We start from the raw sequence: 23,588 nt of genomic DNA, 5'->3' as shown, positions 1-23,588 counted from the left end.
CATATTTAGAGCTTAATTAGAGCTTTGAGCTTATTAACATATGAGGAGCCTCTAGTGTTGGCCTTTCTCTCTGTCTCTTTTTTTTCGGGGGGGGGGTCTCTTTTGATCATTACTGAACAATATGTCAGAAATATCTGTCCAATAAGCTTCTGTTACTGTCTCTGACTGCCATCATTATTCAGGTAGAAACTTCTCGTTTAGAGATGATTGTGCTACAATGCCTACTTTTGTTTGCTTTTTAATGTATGTTTTGATGACCCAAATTCATGTTACAAAGTCTAAATTTCAATTGCTTTAGACACTGGATTATCTTTTCAGGTCATTTTTTATATTTTAAAACCATGATCCACCTCTAAGTTCATCATGTGTGATGATTAATTTTGATTGTTAATGGAATTTTATTTATAACTTTCTATGGCACGTGATTCTATGCAGAATTCTGAGGGATTATTCAGTGTCATTAGATTCTGGCCACACATTGTTAACTGAGGTGGGAAACTAGTACTATAACTGGGCTGTAGAGGCAGAGACTGAAAATTTTTCCAAAGACTGTGTAGGACCATGAACAAGGCACTTTGGAGTGTAAGCAATAACCCAATTTAATAACATTTGTTATAATAGCAAACAATATGAAATATGCAGCATAAAATAAGTACAATGAGTGAAAATTATTTGTAACTAATACGGTGAAATATAAAACTAAAATAGGATCTTGGAATAATTCTTCTAATATGACTAAATAGGAGGTAGAAGGGAACATTAAGATACGATGCCCTTAGACCTTCTTAATTCATCCACTACCACTTATATGTGGTAGCTGCTCTGTTTTGTCCTGCTAAATGAAACATAAAATGTCATCATCAGACAAATATTCTCAGATGATAGATTCACATCACTTAAAATAAAGGTAATATTTGGGTATATTTTCTTAACTCTATAGAAAAAATTAGTTCAGTTAAAAATGTATTTGAATTTGTGTGCTACCACCTGATAATGAGGTGAGTTTAACCTCTTTATCATACGTCTCATAGGATTTGTAGTGGATCCTGGGCAAATATTTTTACCAATGATAAGATTTTGACAAATATTGTTCCTCATAGGAAATTAAACAAACACTAGTATTTTCGTGCTAGGAAACCAAAGCATGTTGACAGTGGTGCAGGGCTTAATCTTGCAGAATGTTTAATCAATTTTTAAATCAAGTCATTGTTTCTAAATGATCTTATCAAAAATAATAATTTCATATGCAAGGAATTCTCTAACTTAAGGACCATGGGAAGAAAAGGGGGAAAATATAGCAGAAAATATTGGTGGATTCTCTAAATAATGTGTCATACATACCTGAATGTATCCAGATGTATTTCAGTATATGAGTATATATATATATATATAAAATATATATATATGTGTGTATATATAAATATATACATACATATATATATAATGTTTAAAAACTTTTCCCATACTCTAATAATCATTTTGTGTCCCAAAGCTTCTCTGATATACACAAATTTATGACATCATGAAATGATTTGATCAAATGACTCCATTCATTTGATGAATAAATAAATCTTGTCTTACCTGTAGGACCTTCTTCCTGCAGTGCAGCATATGAAATATTAAATTTTTCATCAATATCATTGGTTTTCCAGTTGTGTCCAGCTATGCCTTTTGTCATAATAGGAGATTTTCCAGAATAATTTAGTGATTCTTTGTATGTCTTTAAGTCTTCAGACCTTTTGTCAATGTGCTTACTAAATATATCATCATTTCCAAATATTTGATCATAGTTGTCAATCATGATTTATATAAGAGACTTCTGTAACACCACAAGGCAAAAAGAAGATTGTCATTTCACATAGTTTACAAAATAAATTTAAAAATGAAAAGAAATACTAGGAGGAAAATTACAGATAAGATCCCATGAAATGAAGTCTCTGAAATGGAGTCTTTTGCATCTTTACACAACTTGTTAAAATTTCATGCATATTGCAAAGAGCAGAAGAACTACTTAACCAAAGAAACATTTCAGAACTGATATGCTGCAAAAAACTGTGAGTGTACCAAATTAATGACTGTTGTGTGTTAATTTTTTGTGTGTGGGTGGGGGTAGCTGTTTATTGTGATGTTTTGAAAGGGATGCCTCTCTAGTTCCAGGCATCGTAATACCCTCTCTCTGACAATTTTCTGGTGCCTTGATCTGCCTGGTGAAGAGTGCCACTGCTTAGAATTTGTAATTACAAAAGGTAGGTGCCCATTTTCAATGTACTTTCTCTGCTACATTTTTGCTTCCCAAGATAAGAACCATCAGGTCTCAGCTTCCTGTTTGTTTTTTTTTCTTTTCTACAGTCGTGCACCTCTGTCATGACACCAAAGTGCTATACTCGCTCAACATTTGTAGGTCCCAAATAACCACCTACTTCAATGTTTCCCTGGTCATGTTGTTTTATTTGTTATTGTTTATTTCATTCATTTACATTTCAAACGTTATCCCCCTTCACAGATCCCTTCCACAAATCCTATATCTCCTCCCCTGCCTGTATTGCAGTTTTCTCTCACTTGACCACACACTCCTGCCTCAACAACCTAGCATTTCCCTACCCTAGATCATCAAGCCCCTCAGGACTAAGCAGCTCCGCTCCCAGTGATGCCAAATAAGACAATCCTCTGCTACATATCCAGCTGAAGCCATGGTTCCCCCATGTGCACTCTTTGGTTGGTCTTTTAAATCCTGATGTCTTATTAAGGCAATAGAAATGTGACTGAGAGAAGTTGGTGAGAAGAGGGAATCTTAATTGAGAAAATGCCTCCATCAGATGGACCTATTGTATAGTGAAGCCTAAGGGATATTGTCCTGATTAACCTTGGAATTTGTAGGGCCCAGATCTCCAGGATGGTGCCACCCTTGATTTATTGGTCAGAAAAAGAAAGATATGAGATACAAGGCAGGAGGCAGTGCTCCTACTAGGCTTCTGCCTCACTTCTTGACTCCCAGTTTTATTTTTGGCTCTGACATTTCTCAGTATTTAACTGGTAACTGCAAGTATATTGTGGAGTGTAACCTGTCTTCCATTAGTTGCTTTTCATCAGTGTTTTGTCACAGCAATTGTAGAAAATTATGACACTTCCTAAATTGAACAACACTGGTAAGTTACTTTTCTCCTGAGATGATGACTTAGGTTAAGCAAACTCTATTCATCACATATGTTTCTTCTCAGCATGCACCTAAGTTTATTTTTGAGCAGTCCTGCACAGGATAGTCTTATTTTATATGCAGATTGTACAGGATAGTTTTGCTTCTTTGTTTTCATACCTGACCATACAAAAGAATATATTTGAAAAGAACTGTCCATAAAGTAAGAATCTTTAATAGTTATTAAGAGTAAAAATACATTTTATTGTTTCATTTGGACTAAACATGCAGTTTGATATAGTCTTGGATTTTAGGTTTCCAGTACCTTGGTAATTAGAAATTAACTAAAAAAGCTACGTTTCTAGTTCAAGCCAAGTCCAGTCCTGAGCAAGAATCTTATTCAAGCTATCCCTTGGGCTATCATCCTCCATTGTGAGTAACATCATGATATCTTCTTTCCTGTGGACCTAATACCTGGGAGCTACTAGTTAACATGTACCTTGCTTTCTGTCATATTTATATTTTCTTTATTTTTTTCCTTTTCAAAATATGTGTCCTTTATTAATTCTCTGAAATTTCTAATCAAGCTACCAAGTAACTCTCATTTCATTTTTCAATCCTTCCATATATCCCTTGGAAACAATCCCCCCTCACTAAATTTCAAAAATTAAAATTAAATAAAAATTTAAATTTAATTTTAAAAAAATCAAACTAAAATTAAAAAAAATTAAAAATACAGTGTGTGAGATATGTTGTGCCATAAGTGGTCACACATTATACCCTCTTGTCCAAACAGATTTTCTTGCAAATGTATAATGAAATAAGTCTGGTTTAAGCTCTCTGTATTTTACTATACTCTCAATACTGGAACCTCCTGGAGATGCCTCTCCTTCTATATCCTAGTAGCTTGCTGTAGCCTTTAGTCATTGTGATACTTCGGCTTTGAATCTGCAGGATCTCCCCCATCATATGCTCCAGCAGCAGGATCTAGGGCATATATATATATATATATATATATATATATATATATATATATATATATATGTAGCAGATATGCAGCTTGATCTTCAGGTAGGTTCCCTACCAGTTCGTATGCAGACTGGCTCTGACTCTACAACTGGATTGCTTTCTTTTATCTGGGCTGCTTTGTATGGCTTCAGTGGAAGGTGATTCACTTATTCCTGTTGTGAACTGATGTATGAGAGTGGGTTGGTGTCAATGGAAGGTCTACACTACTGAGATAAAGAAGAATGGAGGGGAAAACAGGTTGCAAAGATGGTACTTGGAGGAAGGGACTGCAATCAGGATATAAAGTAAATAAATTAGTGAAGAATGTTGATGTATGTGTGTTTATAATAAAATTAACAGCTACAGTATACCTGAGGATCATAAAACTGTACCTGAAATAGGTTAGTGCTAAAATAATGGAAAGCATACAAAATAATATACACCAATTATTCATCATTACATATGTATATACATATACATATACAAATACATGCACATGTACAAGTACACTTTACACGTATATGTACACACACAAACTCAGACACACACTCACACTCACACATATATGTATACACCCATACATATATATATATGTATATATATGCAATATGCTTTAATATGACCACCAATTCACATGATGTGAATATTTAGTAATATCATGGTCTCACCACTGTGAAACACAACTGTTCTATACTCCAAAAGTAGGGCTACAATGGAAAAAAACAAACAAAACCTAGGTAATCAGGATCTTTTAAAATTTCACTCTAGTCCTCTTGGATTACCATTATATGTACAGATTATTGTTGGCTAAAACGTCAATATCTAAATCAATATCTAAAAAGAAAGAAGGAAAGAACAGTAGAAAGAAACGATTAACTTACTTTAAACTACATTAAAAATCTCCCTTCCCAAATCTTCCTGAAATAGATCAATACATATTCTACTCCACTCCATAAGAATGCAATCCTAGGGTTTCCTGTTAGAGAAATCATCTTTGTAAAGTATTCCCAATTACTGAATAATAAAAATTAGACTTTTGTTCCCAAAGGCAAATTTCAGATCCCCGTACCTTTCTTAAAACATCACCCCCACATAATGACTCTCTCGAAGTCTGACCCCACATTACATGTGGAGCTATGCGCAGAGACAACCTGTAATTGTCTAAATTATTCATGGAAGAATCTTTTATTATTACTAATACACATATGAGATGTTTTAATAGTATAAAGTTTGGTTCTGGGATCTGTTGCAAAAGGCTAAAAAAAAGAAAAAGGAGAATTTTAGGTTAGACCATCTTGAAAATAATGTAAGTTAGAAATCTAACTACAAAGAACAAATAGGGTATATGTTTTGTAGACCAACTCATAGTATAATCAGAATTCAAAAGAAGTAAGAATATATACCTAGAGTATTACATAAAATATTTTCTGCAAATCACTTTTCTGTACAGAATCATGGAAAAACATTTTTCAAATTATTTAGGAATTTCAGTGTACTAGATGTAGGACTGCTACCTACAGAAGCCAGAGGATGTCAGGACCCCTGGTAACAGAATGAATGAATATTGTTGCAAACCATGTGTGTTCTGTGTGTGAAAACATCCAGTGTTATCAAACAGCAAACCCTCTTTCTTGCCACCATGGGGACACATTTAATATCTAATGTATTATGAATCGATGACACACCCTTATAACAATCTAGAACATAAGGAGCAAAATCACACTCATGACTCTACTCAATGCCCTGGTATTAGAATGAATGAAGATTTTTGAAGACCATGTGTGTTCTGTGTATGAAAACATCCAGTGTTATTAAACAGCAAACTATCTTTCCATCCATCATGGAGTGGAGACACATTTAATATCTAATGTAGTATGAATCCATGTAACACTCTTGTGACACTCTAGAACATAAGGAGCAGAAAGCACACTAGTGACCCTACAAAATGCAATCATAAAAGCTTCGCTACAGCAAGACAGAGATGCAGGGCTCCTCAGTTGCAATGGGAGCTCAAAGCTCTGGTTAAGTATGAAATCATTCTATGTATCACACAGAAAAATGATTCAAAAAAGTCAAAGCTATACCTGATCTAGACTTCTCTAGGTAGTTATAGTTGAGAAGGAAGAATTCAGTAAGAGATTCCTGTTCTAATCAATGACATATATTGACCATGTGAAATATTCACAATACCATGGTAACAATTCTAGGATGCAAGTAACCCACAGGTATTATACACACTTACTTCTTTTAATTTGTCTCACACAGGAACTAAACCAATACTCTAAACTGACCTGAGCACGTGGTGTTACATAGACTGTCTTCTAAATCATGACATTTATAAAGGAGAAGGCTTCCAGGTAAAATTACAGACCTGGTTCAACACGCTAGCTTGAGAAATGGGAATGTTTAAAAAGTGACAATACGTGTCTGTGCTAAGGAAACCTCTTGGCATGGGACATCATGCCAGCTTATAATCCTGTAAACACAAGCCTATGTACCTTACAAAAGCATTGCTTATATATTGGTGCAGTTCTCCAAGTATTTACAATATCATTACCTTTGAATGGCATTAATTTTTCCAGCCAGAGTTCCTTCATCTGGGATGCTAAGCCAATTTTCATAAAAATCCAAGGTTAGTAAGCTTCCATTGATGGTAATAATAAAATCCTTTTTTTATTGAAAATAAAACAAAAATAGTGATGGTCAATGTACATTGTAGAAAGTACTTGAAAAACATTTTTGTTTAAAATTAGCAGTTTAGACCAGTGATTCTCAACTTGTAGGTCATAATCATTACGGGGTCACATATATTTTCTATATCAGATAGTCCATCCATTTTTCTTTATAATCACATCAGGAGCAAAATGTGAATTATGAAGAGAAGCAAAATGAAGTAATGGTTGAGAGTCACAAAGCCATGAGACAATATATTAGTGTTACAGGATTAGGGAGGCTGAGAATCATTGGTTGAGAGTGCACTTCCCTAAAGGATTCCCCAACTGCCCTGGCTCCAGAATCTTGGCTCAAAAGTGGAACCTATATATGCAGCATCTTATTTTTTTTCTTTCCTAAGACTAGAATCAATGAAGCAGAGTCCTAGTTGCTATAGCAATGAAGTAAACCTACCGTCTGTTCAAATTGCCTCTCCTGGCTTCTAGACTACACCACTCCTTGCAAAAATAGATCTCCACTCCACTTCCCAGCCCAAAGCTCTCTCTGCCTAAAGGAAACCAGCTCCTACATGGAATATCCAGACAGGAGCCTATCATAAGTGCCCTCTGAGAGGCTCCATCCAGCAGCTGACTGGAATAGGATATGAGGAGCCATAGCCAATCATTGGATTTTATGGATCAATCAGGGACTTGTAAGGAAGAAATGGGGGAAGGATTCCACACCCTAAAGGAGATAGGAACTCCATAGGAAGAGCTACAGAATCAACTATTCAGGACCACTAGGAGCTACCAAAGGCTGAATTACCGTCTAAAAAGCCTACAGAAGCTGTACCATGACCTACTGCACATTTATAGCAAACGTAAAGCTTAGTCTCCATGTGTGTCCCCCATAATGTGGAGCAGGGCTATCTGCAAGCTCTTGACTTGAAACCCCTCCTCAACTGGCCTTAGGGGAGAAGATGGTCTAACCCTGAACAGAGTTGAGGTGCTAAGGTAGTAGGATAAACCAGGGGCCCATAACTGGCTCAGAGAAGGAAAAAGACTTTGTGAGGAGAGAATGGGGGTGGGTTGTCAGCATAGGAGACATAAAAGTAACAAATAAATACATGTAAAGTAATAATAATAATGATTATAATAATGATGATAGTAACTAATAAAATAAATGAACAAAACAAAGAAACAAAGACCATAGTCTTCTTCTTAGAAACAGGCAACTGTCAAAAAATGGCAGCACCAGAAATTACCTGATCCTAATTGTATAATTTGGTGAATGTGTAGAGTACACACAGAGTAAACCTGTAATATACATGTAGACCTGTACTTACAGACCACCTGGAATAGTGATGAAGTTTCTTATATGTTTTCCAAGTGAGAACATCTCAGTTTCATATCTTTTTCTTAAAATTGGTAAATATTCAACAATATAAATTAAGTTGTAAGCATCAGTTTGTTTAAAGAACAGAAACTGTCTTTGTTCATAAAATACCGCAAATAACTTTCGTGTTGTACTAAGGGTAGTGAAAGATCCCACGCAGAGAGACCCTTACTCAAGTCTTGGGAAATCGCGGACCCTAGACACAGAGACACCATTTTGGATGTAATAAGCAAAGGCAAGGTTTATTACGGAGACCTATTACAGAGATCTCCAGGCCAACAGGTATCCCACGGAGACCTATTACAGAGATCTCCAGGCCAACACGTATCCCACGCAGGGGACAGAGGTGTAGACCCAAGAGGCTGGGAGAAAGAGTATTTAAAGGCAGAGGCTGTGAGCCCCAGGGGATGGGGGGGATGTCAAAGGGGAATGCAGGCAAGTTATAGGATTGTTTTATGCCTCCAGGAGATAAGGGAACGCTGAAAGGTTTTATGGCCCCCTGGTTCCTGGAACAGAGCTACTAAATCAGGAGAAGGGTCGGGTCTTCAGGTCCTCATTATTTTTAAAAGTTTGTCAGAATTGATGAAGCATCTGTATTTGAAACACCTCTGGTTAGGCTTGGGCCGCTGGTTTCCTGGGGTGCTCTCTGTAGGACACAATGGCTAGAAAGCACAAGTAGGGGCTTAAATAAACATCACAGGGGCAGAACAAAGAACAGTTAACTCACACCGCGTGATAAGCAAAGTAGTTCTCTTGCATTTTTAACAATCTGTCTTCCAGAGACAGGTCCTGTTGCTGAGTTTTGGGCTAATTTAAAACTCTATCTCTCAGTAGCAAGTCATAAAATTGGAAGAATCCCAGGTGCTCTTGTACCTGTAAATTGCTTTGAATGCACATGGCTACCTTCAGTCACTGATCTTAACTTTCTCCCCATGATGTGGTCCTAAGTTTCTGGCAATTTGAATCAGACACACTTGGCAAGCTCAAGAGCCAAGGAGGAATCTTTGGGTACCTTTGCCCAATGTTACTAAACATAGTTAATCGCAGAACATTATGTTTTTTCTTGATGTCTGGGCCATAGGTCCATAGTCTTCTGAGAGGTGAATTCAGATCAAGGCCCAAACAGAAATAAAACAAGGATATATGCTCTAGAGTCACTGCAGCTCCCTGACAAATTAAGAGTGGTAGACAGGTTAAATGTAGCTTAGGTTAATTCTTGACTACTTGACATGGAATTAGAATGTCAATATCCGGCAAAAGTGAAAGTGCTGGATTGTTTTTTGATTGACAAGGAAAACAATTTTGTTTATCTACTGGGCAGAGGGCAATATCAAACATTGACAGCCTATTGTGGGTCAGTGGTGGACTAGCCATTTTGAACTGTTATTTGTGAGGGATAATTTTTGGTAAGTATTATTTAAGACATGAATTTTGTAAAACAAACTTTTATCACTGTTACTACTTGTCCCGCTATTACTTTACAATATACAGCCCGAGGTAAATCAGTGGGAATATATGTAATGCCAAACTAAAGCCGATCTGTTATATGATTATTTTACCTTCCAACAGAAGCTGTTCACCTGTGTCTTTGGGATGAATCTTGTGACATTCTAATCTTTATCAGACTTTTACCTGCCAGGCATCTTATCAAGAGATCATGAGTCCATGATTCCAGGAAACAGAGATCGTACAACAAGCACCCATTCTTCATTCCAATTAATATATCATTCGGTGTCTATCTTATCACTCAGGGACCAGTGTGAATATTCAGATAAAGTGAATTGCTGTTTAGTTTTTTGATTGGGAATGAAAACAATTCCATGTAGGGAGGGCAATATCCAATATCGAACACCAATTCTTTTTTTTTTTCTCAAATGGCTGTTGAATTTATTTCCTTAATCAATAATGGTCCTGGCAAAAATTAGTTAACCAACACTGAGACATTTGTAATGAAATTTTAAAAACCCATGATACCTTGATAGAAATTAGTTTACACAAACAAAAAGTATTCTTCGATATTGCCAGCAAATATAGAATGAGTGTCGCACATCTGACATGTGCAGCAATGCATTTATACATTTTCATTTGACACCTGACCACGTTTCCAGTCTCCATAACATCTTCTCTCCAGACTTAAAAAAATAGTATGCTGATTTCTATAACAAAGCTTTTTTTATATACAAAAATCAAATAATGGCCAACAAGTCACAACAGTGCAATAGGTAGAGGCTAATGAAAAATCGCACAAAACAGGTGCTGAAATAAATACTAACTAGGCATAGACTGGAGCCCTCCTGTGGGTTTGTTGCTCACTTTAGAGTGTGGGATTTGTCTTCAGAGCCACAGGGGACCTCCCTGGGGGCCACTCATCTGACAGTGAAATCCGGTTGCCTAAGAGTCAGGCCTCCCAGACCGCTGGGAGCAGTTGTCTGGGTTAGAGGCAAACACCAGGTGGGGTCAATTACAGTTATGCTTTCCTTCCTTCCGCTCAGTTCTGTCAGAGTCCTTAAGCAGCCCCTTGAGATGACATGGACAGGTGAAAGTTGTGCATGAGAGCATCTACATGGCTTATCCTGGCAGAGATGTGGGTATCCTGGCAGAGGTGTGGGTATCCCAGCCCAATCTAGCAACTGAAGTCACTGTGGAAGGTGACTTTCCTGGAAGGTCAGTGTGGAAAAGGACTCTGGTGTGAGAAGTGTCCTGTGCAACCTCAGGGCCACCTCTGAGAAGAGGCCCTTGCTGCTCCCTGGCAGTGAGTGGGTGGCCTGCGCGCCCAGGCTGGTGGCAGGCAGCATGATAACCTCCGTCTGCAACCAAACTGGGTTATCCTGACTCACACTGACAGACCCGGAGCTGGAAAAGCAAAGTGGTACACACAGGGCAGGTACAGGGAACCCCAGCGTGAGCCTTTTTGGCCAGTCAGAGAATATGAGGCAGCTCCCCACTGAACAATCTGCACCAAAAGGTGTGGAAGGCACAAGCAAGAGTGGCCAGGGACCCTGCAGGGCTGGTGACACCACGAGCGTCCACAAGGCAGGCGCAGAAGTGACCTGGTTTGGTTCCCACCCTTTGATAAGAAAGAGATCATGATTTTACTGTGATTTAAACAACCACAACAACAACAACAACAACAACAACAACAACAACAAAAGCAAAAAGTTTTTTGGTTTAAAAAGAAGCCACTCAAGGGTTAAAATAGTTATTTTTATCAAAGACAATTAATTTTCAAATAAGCTGACACTATCTGGAAATGCCTGTGTTCCCTGCAAGCCCCACCCCCGAGTGTCCACCGCTTCACCCTCCCAGAACCTGAGCCTGACACGGAGTCAGACGTGTGCAAGAGTGAGCGTCTCTGAGAGCCTTTACAGAACGCTGCCGGGCAGGACAGGCAGTGGACTCTCGCTTACACTATGATGCACAGGGCCGGGGCAGTTCAGATGCGTCTCCTTCGGGTCTTTGCTGGGCGAGGGCTTCACCTGCTCTTTGGCTGCTATCACCTCAGGGACACCTTCACAGGGCACTGGGCCTGTGCCCCCTCACCTCTCAGGCTCCTCCTCCTCCTCCTGGAGCTGTTGCTCAGACTTGGCTCGCTGCATCTGGAGCAACTGGAGCTGCACTCGGAGCTCAAGGATGGCCTCCGACTTCACTGACTGCTTGATTCAAGCGATTGTTCTTTATTTCTAACTCTTCATTCTGACTCTGTAAGTCTTCCAGAATGATCTGCAGCTCCTCCTCATCCTTGCTCTCACACTCGCTGTCAGAAGAGTGCTCCTCTGTCTCGCTGCGGCCATGCTGGTGACTCTGGATCTCCGCAATCTCAGCTCGGAGGCGGTGGACCTTTTCTTTCTCCGAGGCGATCTGACTGCGCAGAGACTGCTCCATGGCCAGGAGCTCCTCCTGCTCAGTCAGGATCTCATTCTCCTGGGCAAGGAGGATATTTATGACCTCCTCATTTTCTAACATTGACTAACTCAAACTTATTTATAAAAAACAAAAAAAACATTTCTTCTTTGGAAACATCCTCTTTTGAAAGGCTGGCTATGTCCTGGGAAATCTTGGTCTCACACTCTTGTCTTTTAGCTTCCCTCAGCTTTCTCTTGAGGGCAGTCAGAATCCTCTGTACTTCCCATAATCTTTCTTCTTTAGATAAGTCCTATATCCCGCGCTGCAGATCTCGATATAAACAGTTCAAAAGGAACTCCTGTCTCTGATCTCTTCCTTGATGCCTGCTTGGGTCTCTGGCAGTGTAGGCATTGTGGCCATGTTGGACCAACGCAGAGATCTTCTTACTTGCTTCAGGACCACGGTGCCAAAGAGCTCTTGCACGTGTGTGAAAAGCACATACAGGACCCGATTGCTGATCTGGACAGTTGGGCTCAGCACTAGAGAGATGTTCTGGATGTTCATCTTGGTTTCTATCTCCTTCGCAATGATGTGGTCCATGTGCACAATGAGCCAGGAAAGCAGAAGGTGGTTATACTCCGGCAGTTAGGGAACTCCTGCACTTTCTCCGTCTCTGTGATCCTCTGAGAAGCCTCTTCAAATCGGGGCATAAGCTCTCTGGTAAGCAAATTCTCGGGAAGGTCTCGCAAATACTGCTTCAGCAAGCTGGCTACAGTGGGGTTCATATTCTTCCAAGTTTGGAGACTCCTCTGGGTCATAGGCTGCTCCTCTACCTTTGATTTGACTCCTGACACTCGGTAGACGCCTTCACACTTCATGCCATGCTGCTCCATGTAGTCCACGCACTCTCGGAAGACAGCTGGCAGCCGGATGCCGTCATACATCATGGTCCTCTCTACTGAGTCAGCCAAGGGAACGCCGAAAATGGGTCTGAGACTTGGGACGTCCTTCTGAGGCACCTCTGACTCCTGAGTTGGCTTCTTCTTTTTCTTCTTCTCCTTCCACTGTTTAACAACATTGGCTGCTGTCAAGTCTTTACATTTCTTTTCTTTATGCTTTTCCTCCTTGTGCTTTTCTTCTTTGGGCTTTTCTTTGATTTTAAAATCCTTTTCCTTCTTTTTAGTGAAGCTGGGCTTTTTGAACACATGGATTCCCTTGGACATCTTCATCTTGGAAGGACTTTCAGCTTCATCTCCAGAGCTGTCTTCCTAGAAGGCAGCTTAGCATTCAGTCCTTTTCTCCTTTTCCTTAAATTTTCCTTTTTTCTTTCCATGGTCTTTCTCATCATCAGGATGCTCGTGGACGATGTCATGGGGAGGCGAAGGCTCACCAGTCCGGTACAATCCAGGAAATTTTGAAGGGCTGATCTCCTCGGAGCTGGGAGTCCGGGTCAACCCGCTGCCTTGCTCAGCCCGGCGGTGTTCACTAGGGCTGCTGTTGGGGTGCAGGAAGGACTCGTTCATGCTGAAGCCCTCAGGAGGAAGAGAAGTGGTCTTCTGTTACCTATCCATTCCATCAGTGCCTGCAGCCGAGCGACAATCTACTCTGCTGAAGCCGCTGCCTCCTGTGCTGTCCCCCTGGCTGACCGCAGGAACCCCATTCCCACCCTGCCCAGCCTTTGCCTGTTTACTATTTCTTGATCAGTGGTGGACTAGCCATTTTGAGCTGTTATTTCTGAAGAACATTTTTCGGTAAGTGTTATTGAAACATGTGTTTTGTGAAACACACTTTTACCACTATTGTAACTTGTTCCACTATTACTTCACATGGTATGGTCAGAGGTGAAATCAGTAGGAACTTTTGTAAAGCCAAACTAAAGCCCATCTGATATATGAGGATGTTAGCTTCCAACAGAAGCTCTTCACCTGTGTCTTTGTGATAAATCTTTGAGGTTGTCAGACTTTTAAATGTTATGCCTCTTATCAAGACGTCCTGTGTCCATAGCTCCAGGAAGCAGACATTGTCATGTAATCTCAAGGACAGAAATGACATATGCATCTCTACAGGGATGTTAATGTTGGTGATGTAAAAACCTTCCTTACCTTTAAGACAGATGCTGTTATAAGCATGTATTCTTCATTCCAGCCACTGTGTTGTTCACTGTCAAGCCTACACCTCAGGGACCAGTGTGATTCTTTAGGTAGAATTTCTAATATGTGATCTGATTCTTGTCCTTTCTCTGCAATTATGGATAACATACCCTGAGTGGGATAAGGATAAGCTTGTATTAATAGAGATCCACATCTGAAGCACAAATATGTCTTTTATTGTGATCCTGAGCAAGGACAGTTTTGGGTGCACAGCAATAACTGAGAGGAATAAAGAAGTCATTGAACTTTTTTCTGTTTTAGCTTCCAAATACATTTTCTCCCCTAATCCATTTTTCCCCAATTTGTAACATCACAGTTTTGTTTGGACTCCTGTTCCCCAAAGCATTTTGGTGAATGGTCCTTTATTACTTTCTGTTTCCTTCTATGAATATCTTTCTCAAGCATGGCATTCTAAGTAAATATTGGGATATTTCCCTTCTAGAGATCAAATCAGTATTTTACTTCCTGTCTGTCCTGGCCTCTATTATGTATCCTAAGTTTTTTATTTTTATAAATATTATTTCCCAAGAAGTGCAGACCGACAGGAGCCGGATGTAGATCGCTCCTGAGAGACACAGCCAGAATACAGCAAATACAGAGGCGAATGCCAGCAGCAAACCACTGAACTGAGAATAGGTCCCCTATTGAAGGAATCAGAGAAAGAACTGGAAGAGCTTGAAGGGGCTCGAGACCCCAAAAGTACAACAATGCCAAGCAACCAGAGCTTCCAGGGACTAAGCCACTACCTAAAGACTATACATGGACTGACCCTGGACTCTGACCCCATAGGTAGCAATGAATATCCTAGTAAGAGCACCAGTGGAAGGGGAAGCCCTGGGTCCTGCTAAGACTGAACCCCCAGTGAACTAGTCTTGTGGGGGAGGGCGGCAATGGTGGGAGGGTTGGGAGGGGAACACCCATAAGGAAGGGGAGGGGGGAGGGGGATGTTTGCCCGGAAACCGGGAAAGGGAATAACACTCGAAATGTATATAAGAAATACTCAAGTTAATAAAAAAAATGCAAAAAAAAAATAAATATTATTTCCCTACTTCTAAGACTTTAATTTCGATTTCTCTGACTTCTTTTTTTTTTTTCTTTTTTCTGGAGCTGGGAACCGAACCCAGGGCCTTGCACTTGCTAGGCAAATGCTCTACCACTGAGCTAAATCCCCAACCCTTTCTGTGACTTCTTATTTTTAACTATGTCTAAAGATGCAGTCACATTTAAGAACCCAAGTATTTGTTAATTATTCTTCCATAATTTTATTCTGTAAAAATGACTACCATACACAGATTTATTCCATATTTTCTCTATTTTCAATTGATTACATGATTAAAAACGTGGTTACCAGAAAATTCTGCTCTAAAATACCTAAGAAATGGGCAGTAATGGTCATGTGTCTGACAAGATAAATTGGTTCACACAAAGAATAAATTCCTAGCTCAGCTATAGTGCTAAAACAGAGGTGGACAGTAAATATATATTTCCAAAGAAGTTTAGTAAGTAGTTTAAAATAGATTAAGCCATATTAGGCAGCATTCAAATCTAGTCCACTATAATAAAAGATGTTAGTATATAGCAAAAAAAAATAATGTATACATCTAATTCATTGATAAAGTAAAGTAAAAGTCTACAGATATTAATTATAAAAGATTGAGTAATCTCAGAGGCCATGCTATAAAGGGATCGACTCCAGAATAATATGGAGTCATAAAGAAGCTGGAAGACTTTACAGTAGGGTTATCAGCAGTGTACTTCCCTAGACCCATTTCCTCCAAGAAGATGGTGGGTTAGGATCTTTGATGCAATCAGTGTAAAACGTGGGAATACTATTTCTTTTTATTTTGTATTTTTGATTTCTTTCAATTACATGACTCATACTTCAGTGCAAATTATTCCTATTTTACAAGGATCTTACCTTCATGTATAGGTTATCTAAACATTAATCTGTTTAATTAAACGAAGGTGCTGTAGAAACCCAAAATGATACTCACAAGTTTTGGAGTAGGCAACTTTTTGTCTTCTAAAAGACCCAAAAGAGATTTGCTAAACAAACATTTCTGTTTTGCTTGTGGTGGATTAATAGATGTTACTCTTGGGTTAGTGTATACGTTGCCTTTGTTTTTTTGTGAATCTAAGAAAGAAGGGAAATCATTGCTGTAACTGAACTCATTTAGTCTTCATTTAGCCCTAGTGTACCCTTTTCCTTTTATCACCTGCATGCCTTATGCAATATCACAAACACGCAGAAAATAACTAATTAATATTATAACATTTATAATGATCTTGCTTCATAAGGCACTTGATATATAGTTCTATATGGTCCATTCTTCATGTATAAAGAGTAAGTTATTGTGTTTGCCTTGAAAGCTATGCTTATAGGAATTAGAATCAAACAGTCATATAGTACCAATCTTTTCATCCCCTTGTGTGACTTTCTGACTGCCATGGACAACAGTAAATTACCAGCAGTATCTGTACTTCACAACACAATTTGTCTAACTGCACTTCTGTTATATTCTTTGGCTTTCTCCACTGATCTGTGAGCTCAAATCTGAGATCGTAGTGTCTATGTCAACCATATGGGTTTATTATGCTATATTTTCAGATTTTCATAAGAAACTAGGATGGTGACACATGCCTTTATTTCTAGATCTCAGAAAGCAGAGCCAAGACGATCTCTGTAAATTTGATTTCAGTTTTGTTCACTGATCATGACAGCCAGAGCTGTTACATAGAGAAAATCCAATTTGCTATTGAGTTACTATTTTCTTATATAAATTTATGAGATTCCACCTCACACTAGTCAGAATGGCTAAGAACAAAAACTATGGCGACAGCAAATGCTGGCGAGGATGTGGAGAAAGAGGAACACTCCTCCATTGTTGGTGGGATTACAGACTGGTACAACCAGTCTGGAAATCAGTCTCGAGGTTCCTCAGAAAATTGGACATTGAACTACCTAAGGACCCAGCTATACATCTCTTAGGCATATATCAAAAAGATGCTCCAACATACAACAAAGACACGTGCTCCATTATGTTCATACCAGCCTTATTTATAGTAGCCAGAAGCTGGAAAAAACCCAGATGCCCTTCAACAGAGGAATGGATCCAGAAAATATGGTGCATCTACACAATGGAATATTACTCAGCTATCAAAAACAATGACTTTATGAAATACATAGGCAAATGAAGGGAACTGGAAAATATCATCCTGAGTGAGGTAACCCAATCACAGAAAAGCACACATGGTATGAACTCATTGATAAGTGGCTATTAGCCCAAATGCTTGAATTACCCTAGATACACAGCACATGAAACTCAAGATGGATGACCAAAATGTGAATGGTTCACTCCTTCTTTAAAGGGGAACAAGAATACCCTTGGGAAGGAATAGGGAGGCAACGATTACAACAGAGGCAGAGGGAACACCCATTCAGAGCCTGCTCCACGGGGCTGGAGAGATGGCTCAGTGGTTCAGAGCACTGACTGCTCTTCCACAGGTCCTGAGTTCAATTCCCAGCATCCACATGGTGGCTCACAACCATCTGGAATGGGATCCAATGCCCAATTCTGGTGCGTCTGAGGACAGCTACAGTGGACTCATATACACAGAGCCGGCCCCACATGTGGCCCATACATACACAGCCACCCAATTAGACAAAATGGACGAAGCAAAGAAGTGCAGGCCAACAGGAACCAGATGTAGATCTCTCCTGAGAGACACAGCCAGAATACAGCAAATACAGAGGTGAATGCCAGCAGCAAACCACTGATCTGAGAACGGGACCCCCGTTGAAGGAATCAGAGAAAGGACTGGAAGAGCTTGAAGGGGCTCGAGACCCCATATGTACAACAATGTCAACCAACCAGAGCTTCCAGGGACTAAGCCACTTCCCAAAGATTATACATGGACTGAGCCTGGACTCTGACCTCATAGGTAGCAATGAATAGCCTAGTAAGAGCACCAGTGGAAGGGGAAGCCCTTGGTCCTGCCAAGACTGAACCTCCAGTGAACGTGATTGTTGGGGGGAGCGCGGTAATGTGGGGGAGTATGTGGAGGGGAACACATATAGAAGGGGAGTGGGAGGGGTTGGGAGATGTTGGTCTGGAAACTGGGAAAGGGAATAACTTCTGAAATGTAAATAAGAAACACTCAAGTTAATAAATTAAAAAAGAAATGTAAATAAGAAATATTCAAGTTAATAAGAATGAAAAAATGTTAAGAATCTATATATCACTGTAAGTATCATTTCTTTACATATTCTTAATTTCTTAACCTCATTTCTGTGTTTAACCTCTAGCATAAACTCAGGACCAGTGGAAAGAGGTACTAAATTTTGGAAGCAAATTCTAACAATAAGATAATATCTATAATGCACAGGTGACATTTTCTCTCACATGGTAAATCCTTCATGGCTGTTTGTTATAAATCATATTTTCAGTGCTCAATGATTTAACTTTAAGTTCTGGGAGTAGAACATCCTATAAGGCCCTCATAGAGAAGAGGAGCAGCTGGACTTTTCGACAGTGTATTATAGCCAGGAGTGCATGTTCTCCCAATGGGGCAGCTGCTGAGTCCATGTTCGGTTTCCTTAATGTTTCCAATATTTGTCGCATTATTCTGGGAACATGAGGACATTCCTCCAGGAGGATGACATAGTGATGTTCCATGTCACAATGCAGCCAAGTCCTCTCCAAAATCTCTTGGAGAATTTTCGATCATAAATTCTACTAGAGAAATCTATGAAAAAACAGGGTAAACACAGAGGGTCTCTGTCATTTTGCATGGTTGCAAAATCACATTTTACTTCTTAGTCTTGGACGCTAAAAATATGCCGTTCAAAATTCTGAGAAAAATTTAGCTGTTAGAAATAGGGGCAGGCTTTTGTCAGAAATTTAAAAGATTGTGAGATCAGATGTTCAAGTGTGATCATCACAGTGCAATGTTACATAAGAGAATGATTTCCAGTTTTTACATTGTGATGGCCAGTATGTGATACATACTGTACACTGAAATAGCTTTGGTTACATTTTATACATATATGTGTGAGCATGATTATAAGCCTACTTATAGAAAGGCAGAGCTAAGAAGGGAAGATGGCCTCTGAATGTGGGTACCGTCCCATTGAAAGTTCCCATGGGCTGTCTAAAAAGTAAGAGACAGGCAAACCCATCTGAGAAGTGAAATTCATGTGTCTCAGTGCAGTGCAATGGTAACAGCTGCATCAATATATCACTGTAGGTGCCATTTCTTCACATATCTTTAGTTAATTACTTAATCTTAATACAGTGATGACTCAGTGCAGACGCAATGGTAACATCTTGATTTTATGATTCATTATATTGGGAAGTCTTTGAAATAAGATCTACTGGGAGGAAATGGGATAATTATGTATCTTCAATGGCAGGTAATTTGGAACCCTGTCTTCTCCTGATCTTTGATTCTTCTACACAATATGAGGAATATTATTGTTTCTCAGTTGAGTTGTTTTACAGTATGTTCCCTACAGGTCCAAGGACAGTTGGTCAATTAATAATGGATCAGAAACTCAAATACTTAGAGTCAAAATAACCATTTGATCACTATACTGCATAAAGTTAGGTAGTTTATTATACTACTTGAAAGATGGCTAACATAGAAAATTATACACAATAATTTCTCTAAACCAATCAAAACCAGCATCCTGAGGCCAATGGTAATTTACTCACATTAATCACGAATTCTTAAGGATCATATCTGATATAAAAAAATCCAAATTGCATTGCCTTTTTTGGTTGGGGAAACCACCTTGAAAACAAGTAGAATTTCACACATTTTACACGGAATATGTCAGAATTAAGTCTTGTCTGCTGAATCCAGTACCTAGGATTTTGTATCATTTCACAGCATTTGTTCTCACTGGGTTAGTGTTAGGATATTCTCAATGACAAAGACAAAAGACTGAGTCTCTGAGCTCAAATACCCATTTATATTTTACTTAAAATTGACCAATGATTCCTTCCCTCCAGAAGAACACCTTTCAAAGCTGTACTTACTTTACAAAATGAAACAAAACAAAAACCAAAACAATCAACAACAACAATAACAACAACAACAAAATAACCAAGATTCTCAGGGTAATCCTGTTTGCCTGTCTCATTGAAAAGGCTTATCAATGCTAGGCATAAGGTTCTTATCTAATTATCCTTTTGCCAATATCATTTGTCACTCCATTTGCAGGAGCTGGGCACAAATAAGAGACATGGGGCTAACCCAACAGATAGGTGGTAAGAAGACATTTCATTAACAGAACAGTTACGTTTAATTTCATATAATATACAAAAAAGTTGCCTCAGAAGAGCCGCATTTTCAGGTGGCATTTTATCTAAAAGACTGAACACAGAGACAGTTATTTTAAAACAAGTATACTCAATTTGTAAATATGAAGGAAGGGAACAGAGTAATCATATCGTATGCACGATGCACTGTAAATAAAATGAAAGAGTTTGTACTCAAATTATTGCTTGAAATATTTACCCAGTTCAGAAAAAAGACAAATCTAATTGGAATAGGAAAGTAAGATTATAAGCCTGGGCTACTGTGATTCCCACTGTAACTCACACTCTTTTGAAAGTGTCTTCCATGTCTGTGAACAATTGAAAGCTTTTGCTGTCTGTCAGTGTTCTTAGTAAATGTTTCTGTGATATATAATCTCTAATGTGTGTAAGCAAATGTTACTTCTATTTTGTTGAGGTTGTTCACAGTTTCCAACAATTACCTCTGCACTGCAGCTAATTTCTCTTCATCATTGACCTTTTCGGGTACATCAATCCACTCATCATACAGTTTTGAAGTCATTAGACTTCCCTTGAGGTTTTGGAGGAAGTCCTTATGAAGAGAGGAAAAATATTTTTGTGGAAAAAATTAAACATGGAAATTATTCAAAGTACATTCACCTGAAAATTTCAGTTTAGTTCCAACTTTCTTCACAGTTCCCCAAATTTCCCCTAGTTAGAATGTTCCATGATATGTGGGCCCAGTAAGTTTCATCTATTTAAGCTAGAGACCAAAGAGTACATTTTCAGATTTACTTGGACTATAGAAAAAATCTTTCCTTAGCTCAGCATGCCTCTAGTGGACAGCTGAGCAAACTAGCACATATAAGCGATTAATACTCCAGTTCAAATACTGTTTTTAAATGATGGAAACATACAATTATGATACCCACAATAAAGACAACCATAGGAAGTTATTATCGGATTTCTCAGGAGCAGAAAGCCACGTCTGGTACTGGAAGCGTAGAGGCACACGTGGTCATGGTTCTTAGATAATGCCCTGCCCCTATTTCACTAAACAAGTGTAACTCCGAACTCTATTATAAATATTTAACTTAATGTTCACAGATAATATACCCTTACCCATCAAAAAAGGTTCTCTTTGAAATGGATGGAGACTATTACTGAAAACCACAGCTAGTCAAGGTACAAAGACTCTGAGCCCCAGTTTATATATATACATAATAACTCCTGAACTGTTGGCTCTGAGCATAGGTTGAGACGGTCAGAAAAATTGTAAACCAGAGGATAGGGACATTTGCTTTGAGATTTGGTCTCCTAGAAATGAGGAGAGGTTTCACTTTTGATAGTTCAACAATCACATTGCTTAAACAATTTCTGAACATCATCCATGTTATTAACACTAACAGAGGAGACTTTGAGCATATACGATTTCTCTCATACATATCTACTGTCACTCAAGGGAATGCAAAATGAAGACAACTACTCCCATAGACTGAGAGGAATCCTGAGGTGGATGATGGAAGGACATTCCCTTCCTTAAAGATCCACGCCACTACATTAACTGATTGCTTGTTCATATCCACCTCCTCTTCCGAATCCAATTTGTCCTTTACTGTTTGGCACAAAGTTATACTCGGAGGTTCTAAAAAGACACCCGTGGTTGTGGGCCCTTTCTTTTTTAGTAGGTACAGCATGTCCTGAGAATAAGATAGAGAAATACCTGTCAGGCTTCACACACCACAGACTACTATTTGCTCCTTGAGAACCAGACCAATGGTGTGCACAGGTGCAGTGCACGTGCTGGCATGGACACAGATGACCTCACGCTGGTTTTGTGCCTCAATCTTTTGTTGTACACATCCCACCCTAATATTATCCCTTAAAGATCAGGCAACATTTCTTCATATTAGATTTTCCAAAATAGTTAAGGGATTAAATCCAACTTTTCCAATAGATGGTTTCTGAATAGCCCTCTCTCATCTTCCTACTGGAAAGCCAATGATTTGAGACACAATTTTTACTCCACATGGTGATAGAAGTGGAGGGGTCAGGTATTTAAGACGCAGGATTTTGTCTTAGGATAGCCAGAGAAACAACATTTGAGACATACCAGAATTGGAGCGGGCAGGATGCCATCCTGACAAATGGAACTGAGTTCTCTTCCAAACAGTTTTCTTCCCTTTTTAACTGGTGGGGTGGTGCATACTTGGTCCTGGTGGGGCACAGAGCCCCTGTCCAACTGCTATGTTATAGAAGTTCTTTGTTTCTTAAAAGTTTTTTCCTTCATATCTGAGCAGGAGTTGAGATCATTACATGGGATAGTGTAATTTATAAAGATCTTTTACAAAACCAAATTTCAATTGCAAAATGTCCCAATTATAATGGGTTAATCATCCTGCTGTGCTTATGTAACCTTCTTCTCATATGCCCTACACTGTTATTAATCTTAGTGATGTCTCTAAGACATGGTCTTGTGTTCTGTAGTGGGAATTCTCACAAGATGATGCTGTCTAACTCAATACTGTATCATGAAATACTAGATACATTGATTTGAACAAGCTCCCTGAACTATGTATAGGCTGTTGCTTCAATAATTACATCCATTTTCATAGCCACCCTTACTTTTATTCTCATTTAAAAAATTTCTATTTTTTCAAATGTCATAGTGAAGCTCTTTTCATCCTTACTTTTCTTATTCAGCATTTTGAAGAACCATTGTTAAGTGTATTTCAGCAGCAGCATGTCCCCCTCATGAGAAAATATACATGACTATACACTATAGTGTCAGTTCAGAGCTGAAATTAAGTTTCTTTTTTGCTTCTGAGTTTTCTTTTAGAATATTGGACTATAATACAATTTTAAATATGTTACTTAAACAAATAAATTAAAAGTAAACAAATGAGTCATATAACACAATATAAAATAGTCTTCTTCACTGAAAAACATACTGTCTGCCTGGCTGTCTAATGCAAAATTATGAGGGCTGAAATCACAAGTAATATTAGATAGATGGACAAAGATGTCAGAGTGTGTGTGTGTGTGTGTGTGTGTGTGTGCGCACGCACGCACGTGTGTGTGTGCATGTGTGTGTGTGTGTGTGGTTTATATATATGTATACCAAAA

At 38.9% G+C, this 23,588-nt stretch overlaps 1 protein-coding gene and 1 pseudogene across 1 annotated transcript in view; both read right to left on the bottom strand.

The window, feature by feature from the left end:
- Positions 1-23,588, bottom strand: part of LOC120101883 (uncharacterized) — a 61,938-nt gene that overhangs the window by 14,370 nt on the left and 23,980 nt on the right. The window contains 8 exon segments of the mRNA XM_063271904.1: positions 10,829-11,041; positions 11,148-11,255; positions 11,555-11,685; positions 11,840-12,109; positions 12,479-12,610; positions 12,694-12,989; positions 13,422-13,563; positions 14,134-14,270. Coding sequence (XP_063127974.1) covers positions 10,829-11,041; positions 11,148-11,255; positions 11,555-11,685; positions 11,840-12,109; positions 12,479-12,610; positions 12,694-12,989; positions 13,422-13,563; positions 14,134-14,270 — 1,429 coding nt within the window.
- LOC134481248 (ralA-binding protein 1-like) lies at positions 6,815-18,849 on the bottom strand (annotated as a pseudogene).

Source organism: Rattus norvegicus, chromosome 12, assembly GCF_036323735.1.
Source record: "Rattus norvegicus strain BN/NHsdMcwi chromosome 12, GRCr8, whole genome shotgun sequence".
In the NCBI taxonomy this organism is placed as follows: domain Eukaryota; kingdom Metazoa; phylum Chordata; class Mammalia; order Rodentia; family Muridae; genus Rattus; species Rattus norvegicus.
Note: the sequence above shows the minus strand (reverse complement) of the source record. Positions and strands in the feature narration are given on the sequence as shown.